This window comes from Podarcis cretensis, assembly GCF_951804945.1.
Source record: "Podarcis cretensis genome assembly, chromosome: 13".
Classification (NCBI taxonomy): domain Eukaryota; kingdom Metazoa; phylum Chordata; class Lepidosauria; order Squamata; family Lacertidae; genus Podarcis; species Podarcis cretensis.
The window spans coordinates 3806016-3830779 of record NC_137182.1 but is presented as its reverse complement, the minus strand read 5'-3'; the positions used below and the strand labels follow the sequence as shown (position 1 = coordinate 3830779).

Here is a 24764-nt window from a genome sequence, read left to right as displayed (position 1 = left end):
ATATAGAAGAGTTCTAAGTATGAAAGGGATAAAATCTTGAAACCTCCTCCTCCTGGCAAATTCTGTAAACATTTCTAACAATTCAGTAATGGGCTGTTGATGTTGACTGACTGGGTTCCTTAAGGCTGTTTTCTCACTTTCACTGGGGCACCAGAGAAAACTACATATTAAGAGGGGTTTGCCTCCTCCAGGATAGAAGGGTAATAAAATGCCAAAACAATGTTATCTGAGTGAACTATTGATGCACAAGACTTGCCTGCACCTCCAGCTCATTCCTGCAGAAAGGAATTTCTCTCCAGGTCTGATTGGCTGGCTCAGGGGAATGAATGATATGGCTCCACTTGTATGTGGCAGCCCTCTGTGTGTGCTCCACCAGGAATTTCTGGCATGGTATGCCACAGTCTTTTTCATATTACTTTTAGAACATCTGCTGAATTTTCTTTTGTGTGTGTGTGTGTGTGGAAATTGTATTAATTTTGGAACACATATAATGTCAATGTTCTGTGTTAGAATTGCTAGTCTGGAGTGTGAGAGGACCATGTATCATCAGTACAGGGGTTTGCCGCTCTCAGTCACAAGGCTATAGCAGTTACAGATAGGTAGCCGTGTTGGTCTGCCATAGTCAAAACAAAATAATTTTTTTTCCCTTCCAGTAGCACCTTAAAGACCAACTAATATACCAAGAACTAACTTAAAGGTAAAGGTAAAGGTACCCCTGCCCGTACGGGCCAGTCTTGACAGACTCTGGGGTTGTGCGCCCATCTCACTTAAGAGGCCAGGGGCCAGCGCTGTCCGGAGACACTTCCGGGTCACGTGGCCAGCGTGACATCGCTGCTCTGGCGAGCCAGAGCCGCACACGGAAACGCCATTTACCTTCCCGCTGGTAAGCGGTCCCTATTTATCTACTTGCACCCGGAGGTGCTTTCGAACTGCTAGGTTGGCAGGCGCTGGAACCGAGCAGCGGGAGCGCACCCCGCCGCAGGGATTCGAACCACCGACCTTTCGATCGGCAAGCCCTAGGCGCTGAGGCTTTAACCCACAGCGCCACCTGCGTCCCTTAAGAACTAACTTAGTTGGTCTTTAAGGTGCTACTGAAAGGCTATAGCAGTTCAACAACAGACCAGTGCTTTGGGCAATGGCTCTACTGTCTCTTACCTTGTTTATAACCTGGCAGCTGAATTCTGCACTAGCTGCAGCTTCTAAGTGGAATGATAATCCTAATTGTTTAGTACCTATAGAAAGGTTATATGAGGGAATATGGAGAGGCTTATTTGTGTACAGTGAAGAGGAAGTGAAACACAATACATCCTGCTACAAATACTGGATGTCTGGAAGATTACTCTGCTTGGCTAATCAAAATTAGATTAGATTGCCCTCAGCAATTGAAGTGGACCTTGAAACTTTGACCTGGGCTATTTCATGAACTTTGTCACTTCGGTATGTCATATATGGTGGGGGTGGGTTGGTAAAGAGTTATGGAAAGTGAATATTTCCCTCAACTCTCCCCCATTTCTCCATTTTAAAGTATCTTTGATTTATGATTGACAGTTGTTGAGCAAAGGATTCCTGCCTTGCAGGGGGTTGGACTAGATGACCCTCGGGGTCCCTTTCAATTCTACAGTCATATGATTCTATGATAATGCAAGTGGATGTGTAAACTTACCCAAAGTGCACTAATCAGGTGGAGAGAAACTAAGTCCTGTTCCTGACTCTGAACTACCGAAAAGTTACAAAATAAAAATGGCCCTTCTGTTACTTTAACCTGCATTGTTAACTATCTTTCTTCCTCTTCTTTGGCTAGTTCTGTTTTCCTGTCCTATTATTTTAAATTCAGCTGAAAATTCAGAAGTTCAGAAATCACCAAGAGGAATCTAGTTTAGGAGATGATCTGCTTCAGCTGAAGAGCTCAGAAGCCTGGAAAAACTGTTGAATAATTTGTTAAAGGTAAAGGTAAAGGTACCCCTGCCTGTACGGGCCAGTCTTGACAGACTCTGGGGTTGTGCGCCCATCTCACTTAAGAGGCCAGGGGCCAGCGCTGTCCGGAGACACTTCCGGGTCACGTGGCCAGCGTGACATTGCTGCTCTGGCGAGCCAGAGCCGCACACGGAAATGCCATTTACCTTCCCGCTGGTAAGCGGTCCCTATTTATCTACTTGCACCCGGGGGTGCTTTCGAACTGCTAGGTTGGCAGGCGCTGGGACCGAGCAGCGGGAGCGCACCCCGCCGCAGGGATTCGAACCGCCGACCTTTCGATCGGCAAGCCCTAGGCGCTGAGGCTTTAACCCACAGCGCCTCCTTATATGTAGAGTAGCCATTTATGCATTGTCATAAGGAGAGGATCTGCACCACTGGAAAAAAGAGAATGAAACGGCACGCAAATTTGCACACATATTTATATGACCATTTATAAATTACTAGAATGTAAAAGTTCACATAATGAATCCAGTTAATTCTTCGTAAAGTTTACCCCAAATAAATTAATGCGCCTCCCACCTATATCACCCAAATAAAATATTCCATTAATTTACCCAATAAAACAATTAAATGTTGCACTCCAGTGTTCCAGATCTTGCTCCAAAATCCATGTTCCTTCCATTAGTTACCCTCAATATTACATCCATTTCCTCACCTAAAATCACTTAAGAATGAATAGTGGCAGCAGTGCATGAGTCCCGTCAGGTGGGACTTCTTATTATGAGAGAAAACGCCTAGTGGTGGTTTTTAACTTCTTGCCTTTAACTTCACTGAGCTTGCACTGGCTTGCAGCGATGCCTCACACCTGTGCACCTGGGTATGACACCTGATAGCAAAATGCCCTATTTTTGAACCCTTCCTGCACTGCACTCTTCTACCTGGGCAAACCCTTCCAAGGTCAATAACTTTTCTACATCTTGTGCATGCTGTCTGAAGGACGGGGGCTTTTTGCTGCAGACTGTTTTTTTAATGGGCAAAAAAATAATAATCTTAATTTCACATGCACTGGCAATGATGGACCAGGAGCGAAGTCTGGGGTTCATAGTGAATGGCTTGCTGAAAATAGTTGGAGAAACAGAATGTGTTTGGGGACCCTGCTGTTCAAATGAGATCCTGTGGACATGGTTTTAAGACTGGATGCCCAGCCACATAGCGTACAAACACCCCACAAAATCCCCATTCATACAAGGTGAAAATGAAGCTGAAAGGAGTGAAGGAAATAACTAAAGAAATAATGGTGGCATCTGTACCAATGGTAAATGCTTCAGAGAGAAGTTCATTTCTCACCAAGATGAAATAGGGTCCATGGGACAAGTGATCACAAAACATGAAGTAAAGCTATCTTATTCCATGGATTCTTAAGATCCACAGAGGAAGCTGGTAGAGGATTGTGAAGTCAAGTCCAAACAGGCAATGTCTGGTCAACGTAAGCAAAGTCAACTTGTGACAGACTAAGCCTGGTCAATGTAGGCAAAGTCAAGTCACCGCAGGCCAACTTAGTTCAAAGCACGGAAAGCCTAGGAAAGGCAGGCAAAGTCAGGTCCAAAGCATCCTTCACCTCCAAGGGAACACCTCTGGATAAAGCTCTTCTTAGGCATAGGAGAAAGTTGTCTCAGCAGGGAGACTAAAGCCAACTGAAGCCTGATACACACTGACAAGAGATGTAGTGTTCTTGACCTCATCTCCATGAGGGAACTGGCTGGACCCTGGCCTGATTTTACCATCTTTGACCTAGAGAGATGCAGGTATTTGCAGGCGACTCCACCTCTGAGTCTTAAAGATAGCAGTAGGGCTGAGTCCTTTGACAGTGAGAACCTTTAGTAAGTTACTGGTGGTTCTCCCCTTAAGTAAGTGGCCTGAGCCTACTCAGAATCATCCACCATGCACCATAAAGCATCGAGGAGTTAAGTTTCCTACGCTTACATGAATCTCCCTGCCTAGTAAACAATTCCCCTGCCTTTCCCTTCTCCTGTCTCTGGAGAGTCAATCTCAACATTTTGCTTCCTAAACTTCCAATTATTACAAAGACCCCCAGATGAGAAAGCCATAGCAGGGATTGTCCTCTGTTTGATATTTAGGAAGCTGGAAGTTTAAGGAAATGATTTTAGAAGAAATGGGTTTATTGTTGTCATTGTTAGCTTGCCAAGACCAGTTTGCTGAAAATGTTAACACCACCTTGCAAAGTGAAAGCAAGCAACTTTGTCTTCGATAAAAAATAATATACACATGACTTCCAATTATTATTTTTAAGCGCCCATATAACTAAGAAAAGGTTAGCCTATTTTTGACTTCTGAAGGCAAATATCGTTCCTGAAATTGAAAACAAAATTTGCTTAGATGTCCCGTATTTGAGATTTATGACTGTGCACTATTTTTAGTCATTTTTTACTAAAAAGTAGTTTGTATGTTTTAAAAAACTGTACTTAATATACAGGCCAAGCATGCATACATACATTTAACTTGGAGCCAGTTTTATTTTTTTCAGTTTCAGGTTGAGTTGGAATTCCGACTCTGCTTGGCTGATGAAATGTGCACTTCCAAATCCACTTTCCTTTTCATCTTTGCTTCAGGCGTGCGGTTCATCTTAAAAAAAAGATCAGGGCCTTGGAAGTTAATCAAATCTATTAAACTATAAGTTTTCAAACTAGAAAAACTGCCTTGGGAACTTTGTGATGTAACCAGGGTCAGTCAATCAGTTGATATGCGCACACGGATTCTGCAATGGAAACTAGCAGGTTTCTCCTGAACTTGATCTTGCAAGGAAAACTGTATGTCCGACCAAAGCAGGGTCAGTGTGCTTCAACAGCAGCCTAACTGCTTTATTTGTGTTAATGTCTGGTTCTGAAATTGCTGCGTATTTACCCGAGGACAAAAATATCTGTGTGCCATTTCTGTTGTCCATCTTTGAGCTGACTGAAGTGCTGCTGGCAGGGCCAGATCCCAGGTTTTGGAAGACCTTGGTACAAGGTGCCTTATGGACCCCTTCCTTGTCTGTTGATGTATCTCCTCCTCATTGCGGTCCCTGCTGTCTTTTCATTTGTCCTCTCCCCTTGGGCCCTGTCCACACCGTGGGAGAGGGCAAGGTGGATGGAAACTCTTCCTCCTTGCTCCTCTCACTGTTCACTTGCTGAGGACAAGTGAACAGGCAGGAAGAGCAAAGAGGGGTAGGGAAATTGGGGATTGGCAGTGGGCCCAGTGCTGAGGCCTCAGCATTGCCTCCTGATACCTCCTCAGTTCACAGCCTTCTCAGAAGCACTGCTTAACTTGGCCTGTACCACTTGGAGAGGGCTTGCTCAGGAAGCAAGGCAGCTGTGATGGACAGCAGAGGCTGGTGATGCAGTCCTTCAGAATTCCACCAGAGGGCTGGAGCCCCTCTCTGATTGGATACCAAGACAGCTAGTCAGAGGTGGGTGGAGCCAGCAATTTGGGAGGGAGAATAAAAGGAGCCATTTCCAAGGGAGTGGTTAGATAGGACTTGATCTGAGATGGGAGATAGGGTTTGTCTGAGAGAGTTGGTTCAAAATTGAGTTTGACATCCAGCCAGGAGCAGTAGAAGCTGTGAGGATACCATCTACTTTGGTCTCATTTCAGTCAGGAGAGGAGACATCTTCTAGAAAGAGAAGACTCCAAGACCAGTTAAAAGGGGTGTGGTGATCCCCTGCATCTGTAATACTATTCAAAATACCTCAGGAGTGTCATTGATAGAATAGGGTAACTGACAGAAAGTACCACCTTGTTTAAGAACCAAAGTATTAAGCTATAACATCTATGCAACTAACTTAAGGAACTGAAGTGAAGTAATTCTGAGCATTTTCCATCTAGTCTGGACACCTGTAATAACTACCTGAAGTGTAATAACTGAACTTAAGTGACTGACATTTAAAAGAAGCTGTGCGTGATTAGTAGCCTGTAACATCCATTAGATTTAGGATAATTATTAATAGGTTAACTGTTTCCTGAAAGGACATTATCTCCTGACACATCCTGTTTTATCCACCTTGTTCTGTGAAATGAATCTATCTTATTTGTTCAACTTCTGCCTTAGTCTTCAAGTATTTAAGATTTCCCTCACAGATAAACCAGAAGATAACCTGTGGTGGTTATTATACAATGTATAAGTAGTTTGGATCCACTGCAGTTGGTATATAGTGATGGGATCTGCTACATAATTGGTGCCAGTGGTGGGATCTGCTACTTCTGAGTTGGTCATGCTCTTCAGCTTCCTTAGCACCAGATGGGAAGGTAGTGCTGGACTTTGTGTTCACCAAAATGGTTCTGTCTCCAGTGAGTGCTGATGTGCTTCTGGCTATTTCAGAAGCAGTGCCTAGTCAGTCTGCAGTGCTATATCCTGAGTGCATTCTCAGAAAGAAGCCAGCGTCATCACAGAAGGCAGTACCTGGGAGATGGCAGGGTGAGCCAGGTGTGACTGCCCTTGTGTTGTGGGGACACTTGTGCTGACCTAGTTAGTGTACAAGTCTTGAAAGGCTGGCTATTTGTAGCCTCATTTCCTCTATGGAAAAGCAAGATATATGCACACATGGATTTCAGAGTGATCCATAAATTTCCTTATTCTGTTAGTCCACTACAAACTTCCACTGAAGGTAAGCTTTTTTTAAGAGATGCAATCCTATGCTTACTTGTTGTTGTTTAGTCGTTTAGTCGTGTCCGACTCTTCGTGACCCCATGGACCAGAGCACACCAGGCACTCCTGTCTTCCACTGCCTCCTGCAGTTTGGTCAAACTCATGTTCGTAGCTTCGAGAACACTGTCCAACCATCTCGTATGCTTACTTACTAGGGAGTAAGTCCATTAAACACACTAGCACTTACTTCTGAGCAAAACATGCAACTGTATTCTTATCGCTTTTAATAACAGAGTTAACCACGTTATGAAATTTCTCATTGAAGTCAGTGTGTTTATCACTGAAATGGATGAACCATAAGCTTGCATACTATTGACTGGATCATACCCAAACTGAAATGTGAGAATCTCTCTTAATTTCTGTTCTATTCATGGGAACTTTTCCATTGTACAGTGTAAGGGAAGTCTGCTGCAGGAAACCCGAGACTTTTTTTTAAGAGAAACAACAGCACAGTTTGGGGGATCTTGTAGTTTTATATTTGCAAGGATACAATTAGCTCACACATATTGTTACTTCCACTACTATTTGAGATAAAACTCATGCTATGTTCTCTTCAAAAGAATTTTCTTTTCTAATGTTATATTTCTATGATCTCCCATGTCGTTTATTCTTTCTGGAAGCAAAGCACAATGTGCGTTGCCAGAGAGGGTGTTGAGTAAAACGTTTGAAAGGTTTTCACATGAAAAAACAATGAATAAAATAAACACAGACTAAGATAGGATTTCTAGATAGGGAGGTGCAGCTGGCACAGGGACCCAGTGGGTGGACATCCTGCCTCCGCTTGCCCTGGAACTCATAGTTCCCAGACCAGGTGTGTGAGGGCAGAATTTTCCTGTGCCTGATCATCCCAACTGAAGGTGAACAAAGAGCAAGTGGTGGTGGTGGGGGGCTAAGGCCAGAGAGGTCAGCAAGTGTTTGTTGCAGAAGGGACCCAAAGTCAGGGAGAGAGGAGGGCATGCTTTGCCTCCAGAAAGTCTCTGGCTCCACCCTTGACCTTAAAAAAAGGATCTGTTTAGAAGGGCTGTGAAAGGTCATTTGCCTGAGATCTTGGAGGGCCACTGCCAGTCAGGGTAGACAAGATTGGGCTACATAAGACAAATAACCCGATGTGGTATAAGGATGTTGCTAAACACACTGCCCAAAAGTTCTGTTCTGTAAAATGTAAATAACTCTAAAGCTGGTTTTTATGAGCAGAAAGAGAGTGCAGAGGTCCACTATAGTGTGCTTTACCAGGGCATGAATTTGAGGGCAAACCTAGGCATGGGAAGAAGCAGGTTCCTTTGGAAATTCTTTGCCAAGATGATGATGATTTAACAGTATTCCAGACCCTTCAAATATCCCTATTTTCCAGGGATGTCCTGATTTAAAGAAGCTGTCCTGGTTTCTGATCTGATCCCAGAGCATCCCACTTTTCCTTAGGATGTCCCTCTTTTCATTGGAGAAATGTTGGAGGGTGTGGTATTCATAAGTTACCTTTCAAATGGTGAATGGACGGATCCTGCCCCACCCCTGTGTTGAAGTGCAAGCATAGCTGCTACTTCTCCCACTCTGAACAATATAACGCAACACAATGGCCAATAACAATGGCACTAAAGACTATTAATAGACTAATACAGATGATCAGAAATGGCAACCAAAGTCTCTAAATCTTCTTCACCAGTTGCGGTAGAATAATTCAAAAGTTTGATATATACATAATCTGTCACCAAATATCACCGGAACAGAGTTTCCGGATAACCAATCTGTTTTGTTCAATGCTTCATCAGCCAATCTTGATCAATTCATCAGCCAGACTTAACAAGCTGAAATTACAATATAAATGCGATGAAACCTGCGTCTATATAAAATAAAATGCATAATACAATATGCACAACTAAAATACATACCCAATCTTACATGTAAGCAAATATAAAGGCTGTAGAAAATATGCTCTGGATCAGTGTTCCTATGATACTGTAGTCATTGATGCTAGTAACAAATAGTAGCATCATAGAATCATAGAATTGGAAGAGACCACAAGGGCCATCAAGTCCAACCCCCTGCCAAGCAGGAAACACCATCAGAGCACTCCTGACATATGGTTGTCAAGCCTCTGCTTAAAGACCTCCAAAGAAGGAGACTCCACCACACTCCTTGGCAGCAAATTCCACTGTCGAACAGCTCTTACTGTCAGGAAGTTCTTCCTAATGTTTAGGTGGAATCTTTTTTCTTGTAGTTTGGATCCATTGCTCCGTGTCCGCTTCTCTGGAGCAGCAGAAAACAACCTTTCTCCCTCTTCTATGTGACATCCTTTTATATATTTGAACATAGCTATCATATCACCCCTTAACCTCCTCTACTCCAGGCTAAACATGCCCAGCTCCCTTAGCCGTTCCTCATAAGGCATTGTTTCCAGGCCTTTGACCATTTTGGTTGCCCTCCTCTGGACACGTTCCAGTTTGTCAGTGTCCTTCTTGAACTGTGGTGCCCAGAACTGGACACAGTACTCCAGGTGAGGTCTGACCAGAGCAGAATACAGTGGCACTATTACTTCCCTTGATCTAGGTGCTATACTCCTATTGATGCAGCCAAGAATTGCATTGGCTTTTTTAGCTGCCGCGTCACACTGTTGGCTCATGTCAAGTTTGTGGTCAACCAAGACTCCTAGATCCTTTTCACATGTACTGCTCTCAAGCCAGGTGTCACCCATCTTGTATTTGTGCCTCTCATTTTTTTTGCCCAAGTGCAATACTTTACATTTCTCCCTGTTAAAATTCATCTTGTTTGTTTTGGCCCAGTTCTCTAATCTGTCAAGGTAGTTTGGAAGTGTGATCCTGTCCTCTGGGGTGTTAGCCACCCCTCCCAGTTTGGTGTCATCTGCAAATTTGATCAGGATGCCCTTGAGTCCGTCATCCAAGTCGTTGATAAAGATGTTGAATAAGACCGGGCCCAAGACAGAACCCTGTGGCACCCCACTAGTCACTCTTCTCCAGGATGAAGAGGAACCATTGATGAGCACCCTTTGGGTTCGGTCAGTCAGCCAGTTACAAATCCACTGAGTGGTAGCATAGTCAAGACCGCATTTTACCAGCTTCTTTACAAGAATATCATGGGGCACCTTGTCAAATGCCTTGCTGAAATCAAGGTAGGCTACATCCACTGCGTTCCCTTCATCTACCAGGCTTGTAATTCTGTCAAAAAACGAGATCAGGTTAGTCTGACATGACTTATTTTTCAGAAATCCATGCTGACTATTGGTGACCACAGCATTCCTTTCTAGGTGCTCACAGACTGTTTGCTTAATGACCTGCTCCAGTACTCTGACTGTGATTGCAATCAGGTGATTCCAGCACTAGCCCCCAAAGATTGTGGGTATCACCCTCACCCTCTTGTGGAAGCAAGGCTGTTGCACCAGCTCCAATCTGTCAGCAATGATGATGATGGTGGTGACAGCCAGCAGTATCCAGGCAGGCGAGCTCAGTATCTTTGGTCTCCCTTGAGCAGGAGCGATAGAGTCACCCAGGTGCAATCCTCACTTGCCTCCCTCCCTCAACAGAGGACAGAAAGAGCTGGCCCACCTGCTGTTCTACTCCAGTGGCAAGATAGGGAGACTGCCTTGGGTCTGGTTGTGCCTGTTGTGTTCCTGGAGGCTTTGTGCCTTAGCATATCTGAATTGCTCCGATTCTCCAGGAACTCTCCATAGGGCAGCAAGCACGTCTGCATTCTTGGCCTGTGTGCCCTGGAGGCAGGCCGGCCCCAGCCCTGGAAACTTTGAAAGGTTTCCAAGTGAACGTCTTTATTATGTGGGTGGACCCTTGATTCACTTGATTAAATGGAGAAATTGATCCCTGGAATGTGTGTGGGTCTCCTAACCTGCATTTTACAACAAAGATTATAATATGCAAACTATTAACAAGGTACAAGAATATTGAACTGAATTTATGTACGATGTAAAGAAAATGGTCACTTTAGCTAAATTATTGTGATAGAATTATTTGATTATTGTTTTTGGACTCCTAAGCTTCTCTTGGTGTGAAAAGAGAAGCACCTTCTTACGCAATCCTTTGCATTTATTGGTTGTAAAGCTGATGTGTGCCTAGAAGATCAGATTATTTAAGGTTAACTGTTTAATTGGATTGTTTTGCACTTTTTTCTAATTTACTACAAGGTTCAGGGTGCAAATCCTTGCACTCAGAAACCAGAAGGGCTTGTCTCCACAGAAGGTATCCCTAGAATGGCAGATTTTCTCTGCGGTTTAAAGCCATGACTCCTGGGTAGTTAACATACCAGCCTTTATATATTTATGAGTTTATTTCCAAATCTGCCTCCCAACGTCAATTTGCAGAAAACGTGATTGAAGTTTGCTCTGTAGGTTTTCCTGAGGAAAGTGCCAGGACAACAAAACCTTCTCTCAAACCCATGCATAGAAATAAGGGGACAAACGGAAATGTGGATGAGCCCCAAGATTTGCCGCAAAATCATGTCAACAGACAGAGTTCTTTTCTTTGTGCTCCACACACTGTTCAGATCATTGCTGTGCATGGAGGCCTCCTCCTTGAAGGCGTCCCATAGGCAGTGGTCAATAGAAATCAACAATATAAAATTCATAGTAATACAGTAACCACAGTAGCCAGCTGTATGCACCAATTAATATTATTGGTCCCAAAAGGCCTGTGCATGTAGGTTTTCACCATGCACATGATTCCATGACTTATTTCTGAGGCAAAGCTGTTTCACGTGGTGAATTAACTTATCTTTACTGGTATGAATGCCCCATTTAATCAATAGCAACTCCCATTGATTTTAATTGTTGTAAGCTACATCTCAGGAAAGAGAGCCAAGTGGTGTTCATGCCTTGATGCTGAGGGCACTAACAGACAACATTCCAAAAATTTCCCTGACGTAGCCAAGATACATGGTAATAAAATGAGCAAAATCATTTCCTTTATCAAATAAATGTGAAGTGCAGAATGAAATTTAGAAGGCCATCTATTATCACGCATTATGTGTTATTCATTGTTCTGCTTATATATTGCTTTCTTTATATATTTTTCTCCACACCACTTTGAAAATGTTAAATGTAAAGCGGTATATAAATGTTTAAAATCAATTCATTGAATTAAAGTAAGATGAGTAGCCAGGGAGGAATCTATGAGGAGGGTAATTGCCAACTGCAAGGCTAGGACTGGAGCCCTGTGCAGACTTGCATGGAGGTAAGACCCACTGAAATCAGTGGGGCCTATTTCTGAGAAAAACTGTCAGTGGGGGTTTTAATGCTGTAACACACATTATAGTTAGAGCCAGTGTACACAGTCAGCAGAACCGTGATAAAGTGCAGCCACATGACTATAGGCTATAGGCCCATATGAATTCTTCCTGCATAAAAATACCTGTCATGTAAAAACAAACCAAAACTAGTATGACAGGAGAGAAGGTTCAACCATCTTCCTCACATGCCATTTATATTGTTACAAAAATTGGGTGCCACCCCCACTCTCTGCCGGGGGGTTCCAGATGCTCACCCAGATTTTATGCTCCTTTGGAGAACTGAAGACACAACAGAGACTGTCATGGATTTTAGAAGATTTTACATATTTACACCTTTAGTCTGCGTGGAGGGAGTTCAGGGGGAACTTGTTCTGCACACCTTGCTCTAAAGTAGCTTTTCCCCTGACACCTCAAACACCATGGCAACCTCTGCCTGCCCAGGCCCCATTCCTCTTAGATGGGCCATCCACCCCCTTTGTCCTGTTAATGCCACTATCCCAGGTGAGTGTCTGGCTTGGAAACAAGTTTAGCCTGTATTTTCCTGATGTCCTACAATCTTCCCTTCAATACGCAATCAAAATCCTACAGTTTATTAATTTCTAAGGTTTAGGGGGGGGGGTCCCCCAAATCTATAACACCACGTATATGTGTGTAGGAATCCTTTTTTCTTTCCCTACAAGAACATAGACTTGGGTTTTACCTAAACAGCTTGGGACCAGATTGCCCATATAATCCTGGCCAAGAACTGAGCTCTTTCATGGGTGCTCTTCTCTCTGTCCCTTCACAGGTGTTCATGAGGTGACAAGGTAGGAGAGGGCCTTTTCTGGGGTGTCCCTCTGCCTCCTGAGCTCCCCCTCTGGGAAATCTGTAGGGTTCCTTGGCATAACTTTTAAATCAACCTTTTGAATACTCGTAGATAATTTGGCTACTGTGGGTTTTGTTGCTTTCTCTTGCATGTTTATATATTGTTTTTCATTTTTAGTATACATTACTCTGATTTCTCTTAGGGATCAGGATAGATATTATTTTAGACAAGCAAATAAATGAGCTTGCACCCCATCTATCAAATCTACAACCAAAGTGGTAGATTCCAGGAAAAGTGCTACCATTTGAGGATCCTGGTTGTATAAATTTTCCTGGAGTTAGTGGCAGTGTTGAGAGGCATTATTCTCTTCCTGAATCACAGTGTCTATCTCATAACTGAAGCATAAAATGTTGTGGTAGTTTATTACAAGGTGACAACAGCATTTTATTCCTGGCATTTTTGCCATACCCTGGTGGTTTTGAAACCCATATCCTCAGAATGGCAGACACCAATTTGTGTTTAACTAAACCACAGAGCCTAGGACTTGCCGATCAAAAGGTCGGCAGTTCGAATCCCCGCGACGGGGTGAGCTCCCGTTGTTCAGTCCCAGCTCCTGCCAACCTAGCAGTTTGAAAGCACACCAAAAAGTGCAAGTAGATAAATAGGTACCGCTCCAGTGAGAAGGTAAATGGCGTTTCCGTGCACTGCTCTGGTTCGCCAGAAGCAGCTTAGTCATGCTGGCCACATGATCCGGAAAAACTGTCGGCGGAGCGGACAAATGCCAGCTCCCTCAGCCAGTAAAGCGAGATGAGCGCCACACCCCAGAGTTGTTCACGACTGGACTTAACTTTCGGTGATCCCTTTACCTTTTAAAATAATGTACATTTTATGATAGCATTAAAAAATAATAACCTCATGGTCACACATGAGGCAGGAAGCAACACAGATAATCCTCGGTAAAATTAGATTCTCAATGTGCCTCATAAACAAGCAAAAAGCCAAAAGCCACAGTAGGGCAATACCTTTCTTAGGACCAACTAAAATATCACAAAGCAGTGAACAACAATTTAATATGATGGATATGCCAGCCCCCCGCCCCCGTCTTCAACTACAAATTGACAGATATGCAACGGACCACCTAAACAAAGCTCACAGACCACCATTGGGGGACCTCTGCTCCAGTACTTTGGAGTGCTAGGATTGTTATTTCTGGTATGCCAAACCATCAGGAGGACAATGATTCAGTATAATCACATTGGGAACTGTTGACTTTGCTTCCCGCACCCTTTCTTCCTTCCTGGTCAAAAAAGTAACCTGCAACTCTAACAAGTCACTGACTTTATAACCTGGCACAGTGAAGTAGTGCGTGGACTAAAAGATGTGTTCCCAGCTTCCCCTGCAATGCCATAGAACAGGGGTCAGCAAACTTTTTCAGCAGGGGGCTGGTCCACTGTCCCTCAGACCTTGTGGGGAGCTGGACTATGTTTTTTTTTGGGGGGGGGAATGAATAAATTCCTATGCCCCATAAATAACCCAGAGATGCATTTTAAATAAAAGGACATATTCTACTCATGTAAAAACACACTGATTCCTGAACTGTCATTACTGGATTTAGAAGGTGATTGGGCCGGATCTGGCCCCCGGGCCTTAGTTTGCCTACCCATGCCATAGAAGATGCAGAAGAAGAGTTTGGATTTGATATCCCACTTTATCACTCCCCGAAGAAGTCTCAAAGCGGCTAACAATCTCCTTTCCCTTCCTCCCCCACAACAAACACTCTGTGAGGTGAGTGAGGCTGAGAGACTTCAGAGAAGTGTGACTGGCCCAAGGTCACCCAGCAGGAGCGGAGACGCGAACCCGGTTCACCAGATTACGAGTCTACCGCTCTTAACCACTATACTACACTGGCTCTCGCGTGTCATTGGAGAACTGCATACCAGCAGCCTCTGCAATATGGGTATGTCAGATGTGCAGTGTAGTCACTAAACATGCTTCTGAATCCCAGTTACTGGAAACTGCAGGGGGGAAAGTTCCTCTTGCGTTTGGGTCCTGCTTGTGGCTTCCCACTGGGGCATCTGATTGGCCACTGTGAGAACAAGATGCCGGACTTGGTGGGTACTTAGCCTGAGCCAGGAGGCTCTTCTTGGGTTCTGACGTTTTATTTTCTCCACCACTTAGGCTGGGTTGAAACATCATTACCTTGGAAGCATGAGAGACCCAGCAGCACTGCTTCCCACTTCACCAGGAGAAGCCCAGGGAGAAGCCATGCTGTGGATTCCCACTGCGCCACAGTGACCCACTTTCCTGACATTTCGTCCTGCTGTGGGGAGAGGTGACCTTCTCTGGCCAGCTCCCATAGCACCAAGATAACTCGCAGGATTTTAAAAACATTGAAAAGAGAGGAGTAAAACCTGAGATGTAATACTAGTTCCTGAATGATATTAAGATAACTGCTTGGTTGCCCTGAGATGGCAGGAGCAAAGGCATGCTTCACTTCTGCCAGGAAATGTGCCATGCCTTGAGGCAGAAGTCCCCAACCTGCTGCTTGGGACCACAATACCCGCCAGCCAGAGTCTTGCCTGGAGAAAGGCTGCCTTCAGGCAGAAGCGCACAAGCTGCAAGGGTTCCTGTGAGTGCATTAAATAAAGAGATGTGCAAGTCTGAGAGACCCAAACTTCGCTGGCCTGGGAAAATTCTTCACCTTTTTCTGACACGTGCCAAAGAAAGCACTATTTTGTTTTGTTTTTACGTGTGGTGGGCTCACTGCAGGTAGGGGTCCTTCCGTTCCTCCTCCAAGACGTTGCAGGCATCTGCCATGAGCCGCGGTAGGGAATCAAATCCTTGCACTCGTCCCCACGCCAGAAGTCTGAACTAGGTGCGCAATTCAAACTTTATTTGGAAGCTTGCTGCAAGAATCGCCAGTTCCCCAGCCCCTTTTGCTAAACCGAGAAGCCTCTCCCTTCCTGCCGCGATCGTCTTCCACGCTCGCTCCCTTATCTCTCCGGGGAGATGTTTGAACTCCCACGCCGAGTGGCCTGGCCGGGAAGGTGGGCGGGCCAGTGGCGCAAATGGGCTCGGCGTGCAGCTTTTCCCGGGTGGCCGGCTCGCCCTGCCTCCCAGGGATCGGGACCCCAGTCCGGCGGCGGACTCCCGCTGGCTGCTCATCCGCCGCGCCTTTCGGGGCGCTGGGCCAAGGCAGGCACCGGGCTGGGGCTCGGCCGCGAGGAAGACGCAGCGCGCTTCCGACAGTGGTTCGGTTTCCCTGCTGGGGGAAGCGGAGCCAGGCTCCGCGGCTTCCCTCCCAGGAGAAGGAAGGGGCGAGCAGCGATCCTCGGGACGCCGCCCGGCCAAGGGGAGGGCTGAGGGCCCCCCGGGGCCAAGCCCCGCGCCCAGGCGCCTGCCCCGGGGCCGGGGAAGAGCCCTCGAGGGCTCCGCCGAGGAGGCTCCTCCCCTCGGGGGCGGGGGGCGCAGCATAAAGGCGGCGGCGGCGGCGGCGGCGGGGCGATCCCTGCCGGCCGTGCGCGCTGGGGCAGACGCTGTGCGCTCGCCGCTCCTGCTGCCCTCGCCGCCCGCCGCCCGGAAGGTCTCTGCCCCGCTGATGGCTCCGGCCAGGATGAGGCCGCCGCTGCCGCCTTGGGGGCTTCTGCTGCTGGGCTGGCTGCTGCTGCTGCCCGCCGCCGCGGGGATGGAAGAGGCGCCGCCGGAGCACAAAAGCGAGGGCTTCCAGATCGTCACCTTCAAGTGGCACCACGTGCAGGCGCCCTACATCATCGTCCTGTGGATCTTCGTCGCCAGCGTGGCCAAGATTTGTGAGTGGGCCAGCCTCTTCTATGCCTTCTCCCCCCCGTCCCCCTCCCGCCACTCCTTTTGTGCTCCGCCTTGGCGAATGGGTGCCTTAGACATGAGGGTTGACTGTTCTCCAACTGAATTGGTGCTCCTTTTCTCCATCGCTGGAGAATCTGGAAGATATAATTCTGTCCCTGCCCGGGGATTGCTCCGCAAGGCGTCTTGCTTTTCTCTCCAGTGCCTGCAGCGCGCTCCTCGAAGAGCGGCTGGGCAGATCGGTGCTGCTCCTTGGCCGGGTTGCCAGCTTCACATCCCCCAGACCAGAGATGCTTCAGGCTCCTGCCATGTTCCATAGATGTAGCTGTTTTGCAATGAATGAAAAGTGCTCTTTCTGCTCCGTGAAGCATCTGTGGCCGACCCCATTAGGCACTAAAGGGCCTTGCTCTCCTGTAAAAGGTGGGGAAGAAAGAGCGCAATGTGGCAGTTTGAGAGGAGAGGCGGACCGTGCAACTGTAGTGGGCTTGGTAAAAGGAGCTCAGGCAGTAGGAGAGAGGAGGAGGAGGAAGAGAGCAAGCTTTTTGCCTATAGAAGGTTCAGTCCCACCCGGTCACACCTGCCCAGCACCAGCTGAAAGGATCCAGTGCAGCTGGACTGAAAACGTCCCTGCCTGAAAACACCAGCAAGACCAGTGACCCGACAACATTGGGCTAGATGGACCAGTGGTCTGACCTGGCTGCTCCATGCAAGCGGGTGTTGGTGATGGCCCAGGACATGGCCCTGGTGCCAAAGGCGGGGGGGGGGGGGGATGCTCCCCTGGTGGGGCTTATGAATGAAATTGCTGATCATTTGCTGTCCCTTACTTGTACTCCAAAATAACTGCCAAAGACAGGCCACTTCACTCTGCTGATGTCAAGCTGGCCTTTTGCACTGCAAATAATAATAATGATTTATTAAATTTGTATACAGTCCTTCATCCGCAGATCTCAGGGCTGTTCACAACATAGAAATACAATATAGAAGCATCCAATACATGATAATAGCAAGAACCAAAAACAAATCAATTACCCCCTCCCCAAAACACATTTAAAAGAGGTATAAGATGACACAAATAATTGTGTCAATGGGGGTTATGTAGGAAAACTTCTCAGTGTCTTATGCCTCTGGGCGCATTGCTCAGGTTTCTTTTTAAGCCTAGCAGTTAGGATTTCCCTGTGAGTAGAATTATTAACATCTGAACAGTTTGTAATGATGTTCCCTGGATTATAAAATTCCACATTTAATTGTGAATCTTTGCTGCAGTGGTGTTAGGGTTTAATAAGTACTGGCTACAGACTAGCTGCTTTGCATGGGCTGCTTCTTCCCACCTGGGCATTTTCCATGTGAATATGGAAGGCCAATTTGCATTTTATTTTATTTTTCAGTCAAGGGACAAAAAAGGTAGCCAGGTTTCAGTGGCACACATGTCTAGTGCGGGTGTGTTTAATGACCAAGGATTCCTCCAATAAGCACAAGTAGGGGCTGATTCAATGTGCGTATTTTGCCATCTTAAGGTCTCATACTTTTTGTGCTTGATTTTGAAGTGTGAATTGGCCCTGGGATTTGGGAAGTTGGTGAAATATAACATGGGCAGACGGCTGCATTTCTTGACCTCTATTACAATAACTTAGGGTGTCATGCTGGGACCTGGGAGGCCAGGCTTTAAATCCCCCACTTGGCCATGAAGCTCACTGGGTGACTTTGGGCCAGTCACTCAGCCTAACCCAGCACCTTTGAGCTCCTTGGAGAAAAAAGTGGGATACAGATAGCTCAGTCAGTAGAGCGCGAGACTCTTAAACTCAAGGTCACGGGTTCAAGCCCCATGTTGGGCAAAAAGATTCCTGCATTGCAGGGGTTGGGCTAGATGACCCTCGTGGTTCCTTCCAACTTTACAATTCTATGATTATATGAAATACAGCAAGGAAAATGAATGAATGAATGAATGAATGAATGAATGTATAGCATAATAACAACACCTAGTATTTCCCACATGTCTTGTCTTATGTGCAATAACCCTGCAAGATGGGTCAGCATTACTCTTCCTTAGATGGGAGTGGGGAAAGACTGAGCCTATAGTCACCAAGAAAGTTAATGGCAGAGCTGAGATTTGAGCCAGGTATTCCTATCTCCTAATTCATATTTCAAACCAAAGCACTACACCAGTTCATTGTATTGGTAGCCAGAGAGACAACAGGGTTTATATACATTTTTTAAAACATCAGATTAGTAAGGATACGCAAAAGAATGAGGCAAGCTATTACTCTCAGCACGTGAGTATGGAGTTTGTTTGGTGTGCATTTGTGGGTGGGAAAGAGAGAAGGTAGAGGGGAAGATCCTTTAATTGTGCATGCTGACTGTATCCCCTTGCATATTTTATTGAGCAATGAATACACCTTTAAAGAGCCCTGGAGGTGTAATACATTTGTTTTCAGCGGATAATGTGTTGCAGACAAATTCTGTGCCAAGTTTTCACTCTGGTGCTGGTTATCCTGTGAAATACAGAAAATTGCAGCTGGGATCTTAGGCTTCCTGAGGGAGTGCCTCACTTTCCTGAACCTCCCTTTAACTTTCTGTCAATTGGCTTCGCCGCAGCCTTGCTGGTGTTTCTCACAGGAAGCGCTTAGCATGCAGTGGGCAAACGGATGCCCCTAAAAACCCACCGTGGACATGTTTGGCTTACCCCTGAGTGTTCAGAAATGCAACACTGCCCCTTCACTCTTTATGCATTTGTTGTGGGAAACACCAGAACAACTTCAGTGTAGCTGTGGCAGACACAACATAGGAATCAGCTCCAAGGGATGGGTCTTGTGTGAAATTAAACATCATGCAGGAGCTGTAGGGCAGGGTCCCACCAATATCCTTCCCCCCCCCCCTTGTATGTTAGGCACTGGGGACTGAATCTTTTGCAGAGCAGGGGCAGTGAGGAAGGGAGGCTGTTCTCTATGATACCACTCTTTTCTGATCTCCCACCAAAACTTCTGTTTGCTCTGCAGGGGGGGGAATCCAGGCAACATTCATTTGAATATTCTTGGTCTTCTGTTATTGATATTGCCTTACAGCCTCATGTTGAACAGGATCTTCCCAATCTGCATTGAATTGCACTTTAAGCAAAACTGGCCAGAATGCTGGGAAGCAACCAAGCAGAAAATATTTCATTTTGGTTTTATTTTCTGGAATGAGTAGCTGAATGTGCTTGTCCAGGTTAGGGATTGAAACAGTGTAGTTTCAGGTCTGGTTTTTGCATTATAGGATAACAATAGAAAGAAATAGCCTCTTCTTTGTGATTCTATAGTTTGTAAGCCTTTCCAACACTGCTGTTGGTTAGAAATGTGATACAGTTTCTGTGCCCTGAGTAGGTGTTACATACAGGGAAAGTTGCTTAATGAAATAATTTGGCTATGATAATGATGATGTAGTAGTAGTAGCAGCAACAGCAACAGCAGCTCCTCCTTCTATAGATAGATAGATAGATAGATAGATAGAAAGATAGATAGATAGATAGATAGATAGATAGATAGGAGGTCAGTTTGATCAGCCCTTTTGACAGAAATGACCATGTAGGAGTTGGGAGCAGCAGCATCTGTTGCTCATGGCTCTCAACAGTGCCAGTAGAAGAATATTTCCAAGCTTTGGAAATTTCTGCCCATTGTGTTCTATTTGCCTGCAAACCTAAAATGCTTCCTTGGGAGCAAGTCCCATGGAACTCAGTAGGACTTACCATATTTTTTGCCCTATAGGACGCACCGTCCCATAAGGCGCACCTAGTTTTTTTGGGGGGGAAATAAAGGGGGAAATTTTTTTTCCCCAGGCGCGGGGCTGGGGCGGGGGAAGCCCGAGCTTCCCCCGACCCCAGCCCCCAGAACAGGCAACTCTCGGCAAGCCATGGGAGCCCAGCGCCGAGCTCCCGCGCCTTGCGGAGAGCTGCGCAAAGTCTGGGCGCGCTGAGCTCAGCGCGCCCAGCCTTCGGCATGCAGGAAACTCTCTGCAAGGCTGAGCTCAGCGCGCCCAGCCTTCAGCATGCAGGAAACTCTCCGCAAGGCTGAGCTCAGCGCGCCCAGCCTTCGGCATGCAGGAAACTGTCCGCAAAGCCTGGAGAGCAAGAGGGGTCGGTGCGCACTGACCCCTCTCGCTCTCCAGGCTTCAGCGAAAGCCTGCATTTGCCCCATAGGACGCACACACATTTCCCCTTCATTTTTCGTCCTATGGGGCGAAAAATACAGTACTTCCAAATAAAAATACGTAGGATAGCTCTGTGAATCTGGGACTTAAAAGTGTGCAACTTTAGCTGGACAGCACACACAGGATCCAAGTACAGTACAGGCTGCATGCAGTTGTGTGTAATTTTTTCTATACCTTTTAGAAGAAAGGCAGCTGTAGGAGAACGGCAGTGATGGGTTGTTGGGTGGGAGCAGATTCTTCTGGCCTGCTCAAAATTCAAAGAACCATAGAATTGTAGAATTGGAAGGGACCTTGAGGGTCATTTGGTCCAACCCCCTGAAATGCAGGAATCTCAACTAAAGCATGCATGGCAGATGGCCATCCAACCTCTGCATAAAAATCTCCAATTTAATTATTTGAATATTTGATTTCTATACTACTTAGTAAATTTTTTAAAAATCTATTAAGTGGTGTACAAAAAAAACTGAAACAACAGATAACTTAAAATATTACAAAAATACACAGTTACATATAGAAATGTGGCTTTAATACAAAGTTAGTAACCTACATAAACCAATATCAATTCAATTTCTTTCTGACACACCCTCTCAGGCTTCTTGCTATGAGAAGGGTGTCTGGAAACAAAACAGCAGACATCACTGTAGTCTCTTGTTCTTGGCTTACTTTTTATTGTCAGGTGCAAGGTGGATGGTCCTTCCTCAGGCCAGGGGCAGATTTAGGGCAGCTGAGGAAGGTGCCTTCTCAAAGCCAGGTAAGCGTGAGGAGGGAGAAACGTGCTAGGAGGAAGGCACACTTGGCAAATCCACACCCGTGATCAGCTCCCGCCCGGAAACCAATGTCCCCACTGTGCAAGGATGTGTGGATCCAGAATTGGCCTCCACAGTCACTTACGGACTCATTGTTAAAACTGTGTTTATGGAAGACAATCTTACTTGGCTACAAGGGGTCGCCAAAGAAAGATAGAAGAAAGAAAAGAGTCCTTTCTCCTTCCCAAAGCTGGGCAAGTGCTTACCAGGCTTTGGGAAGGAGGTAGGAGGGTTCTAGGACTCTGCCAGAGCCTCGTGCCTCCTTCTCCAAGCGGAGAGGTCATCAGATGACCTTGCACAGGGTTCAGCCTCTCAGGCTGCCCACAGCTGTGCCCCATTCAGCTGCACTCTTCACACCCAGTTCCAGGTGTAGCAGGCTTGTTAAGTTTCCCAGGAGGTCCAAAGGATGAGGAAAGGGTCTCCCTTCGCACACAACAACTTCTTCACCCTCTGTCCTCTCCTCATCTTCTAGCTGTTTGCTGGTCCATAGCAGGGCTTGCTTTTTTGGACAGGCTCCAGGTGAAAAATACTTCCTCAGGCTGCCCACAGCTGAGTCCCACTCAGCTGCACTCCAGGGAAGGAGAGTCCACCACCTTCTGAGGGAGTCCATTCCTCTGTCAAACAGCTCTTACTGTCAGAAAGTTCTTCCTGGTGTTTAGTCAGAATCTCCTTTTTTAAACTTGAAATTGCTCAGCAATTGCTGCTTTGCAGTCCTCTAGAGAAAAGCTTTTGAGTGGAAAAAGGGCTGGTGTGCAAAGATACATGCATATATATTCTGGCCCTAAATCTTTATTTACTTACAGAGGTAAAGAAGAGAAAATATACATGCATATTCTACCTAGTTTGGCTCTTCACTTCCAGTGTTCTGGCAATGAGTGGTCCACATTTAGGCATTTGTTCCCCCCCCCCCCTGAATTTGACTACATATATTCAACAAATTAAATAAAATTGAAGATATTTGACCATCGCTACCAACACTTGTGGGGACGCAGGTGGCGCTGTGGGTTAAAGCCTCAGCGCCTAGGACTTGCCGATCGAAAGGTCGGCGGTTCGAATCCCTGCGGCGGGGTGCGCTCCCGCTGCTCGGTCCCAGCGCCTGCCAACCTAGCAGTTCGAAAGCACCTCCGGGTGCAAGTAGATAAATAGGGACCGCTTACCAGCGGGAAGGTAAACGGCGTTTCCGTGTGCGGCTCTGGCTCGCCAGAGCAGCGATGTCACGCTGGCCACGTGACCCGGAAGTGTCTCCGGACAGCGCTGGCCCCTGGCCTCTTAAGTGAGATGGGCGCACAACCCCAGAGTCTGTCAAGACTGGCCCGTACGGGCAGGGGTACCTTTACCTTTACCTTTTACCAACACTTGTGAAAGCTGTAGCATGCTTGCAGGACAATCCTATTCATGCTTATTTGCAAGAAAATGCCAATTATTATAATGTGATTTGTTCCCTGTGCCTAGGATTGCAACCTTCTTCTTCTGATTTAAAATGGGTAATTGATTAACAAAATCCATACTGTGCAGCAAACTATTAGACTCGTGTGCACTGTGTAGCTCCCGGCATGCTCCTTTGTGTTGGGTTTTGTGGACGTCCAATTAAAACAAGGGTTTTTCCATCATTGGAGAAGGCACAGGTATGGATTTCACGTGGTTTGCTATCTTATCAATGAAGAATATGGCTGCGATTTATGTTGCTGCACCAGGTATCTTTTAAATCTGCACTTTGGCTATAATAAGAATAAAGTAAGTAAATATATTAGCCTGGAATTTCTAGAAGCCTGGACTTGCCAAGTGAGTGCTTCCAGTCTTAGGGCTTATGCAAACAATGCTTGTGTTGAATTTCCTTACTGTAAATGGATGCCTGTGATCACATTTAGTTTCCATCTGACTAATTTAATGCATTCAGAAGACCTGTTAGGTTGTATCCTCCCCTCTTTGTCCCCACCTCCTCCTAGTCACGCACATGCAAGGGCACAACTCAGCTTTTCTAGATGCAAGTCTTAATTATTTACAGTAAGAAATGAGATCCCAGAGCAGCACAGCTCTACATGGTTCACATTACAGCCCATAGATAATGTGGCAGCTGTTCACAGCAGCACTTTGTATACAGTGCATTTACATAAGGAATCCAGGTGTGCTTCAACACAAGCAGCATTTGCGTAAGTCTTGGTGCTTAAAGTAAACACAAATCCTTTCAATTATGCCAGTTTATGGTTGCTGGAACACAAACTTTGTTTTATTTTGCTCATCTTTCTTATACATATTATGCAGAAACACACAATCCACTGAACTCTGGAAGTTAAAAAAGAAGAAGATAGGTACTAATATTTTGCCCGTATGGGTTATTATGAACTTTAGATCACATATTTTAAGGGTGATGGAATCCAAAACCAAAAGTTCATTCCCTCAAAGAACCCAGCTATTCTAGAATAACCCTATGCCCTTGGACATAGGTGTTTTGAAACAAAAGGAGCAATCCATCGAAAACAAATACACTGTTAGCAATCTGTGGCCCATGGCCAAATATCAAAAGCCCTTTGCAAGCAAACAGTTCAGCCCTGTGACAAGAGTGATCTGTTCCTTGCCCAGCAGGCCACTGGGCAGAGAGGAAGAGAGAGTTGAGAAAAAGAGAAAGAAAGAGAGAGAGAGAGAGAGAGAGAGAGAGAGAGAGAAGAGGAAGGAGCAGCAGCAGAAAAATGGAGATAAATGGCATCCAGGACCTGGTGTGAGATGTAAGCTTAGTTGAGCCAGGTGGGAGCAGTGATCAGAGTGCTGTTAAATAAAGTATACCTGTATATAGCCAATTGTGAAGGAAATCCACCACAGTCACAACTGGTTTCAAAAGAGTAAACTTCCCCAGAATGAGGGGCTTGGTTAAAAAGGCAGTTGAGAAGCCAAGAAGGTCAAATCATTCATAGAATCATAGAATCAAAGAGTTGGAAGAGACCACAAAGGCCATCGAGTCCAACCCCCTGCCAAGCAGGAAACACCATCAGAGCACTCCTGACATATGGTTGTCAAGCCTCTGCTTAAAGACCTCCAAAGAAGGAGACTCCACCACACTCCTTGGCAGCAAATTCCACTGTCGAACAGCTCTTACAGTCAGGAAGTTCTTCCTAATGTTTAGGTGGAATCTTCTTTCTTATAGTTTGGATCCATTGCTCCATGTCCGCTTCTCTGGAGCAGCAGAAAACAACCTTTCTCCCTCCTCTATGTGACATCCTTTTATATATTTGAACATGGCTATCATATCACCCCTTAACCTCTTCTCCAGGCTAAACATGCCCAGCTCCCTTAG

The 24764-nt window shown here is 45.9% G+C and overlaps 1 protein-coding gene across 3 annotated transcripts in view; it reads left to right on the top strand.

Annotated features, from left to right (window-relative positions):
- Positions 1-24764, top strand: part of SLC9A3 (solute carrier family 9 member A3) — a gene marked incomplete at its 3' end in the record, with an annotated part of 99076 nt that overhangs the window by 27662 nt on the left and 46650 nt on the right. For 2 of the 3 annotated variants that reach the window (XM_079949457.1, XM_079949458.1), the window contains exon 1: positions 16210-16477. The exons of the other annotated variant lie outside the window; for it this stretch is intronic. In XM_079949457.1, the coding sequence (XP_079805583.1) occupies positions 16267-16477 (211 nt within the window). In that variant the 5' untranslated portion in view covers positions 16210-16266. Of the gene's footprint in view, positions 1-16209; positions 16478-24764 lie in introns of those variants that run through there. 3 annotated transcript variants of the gene reach the window in all.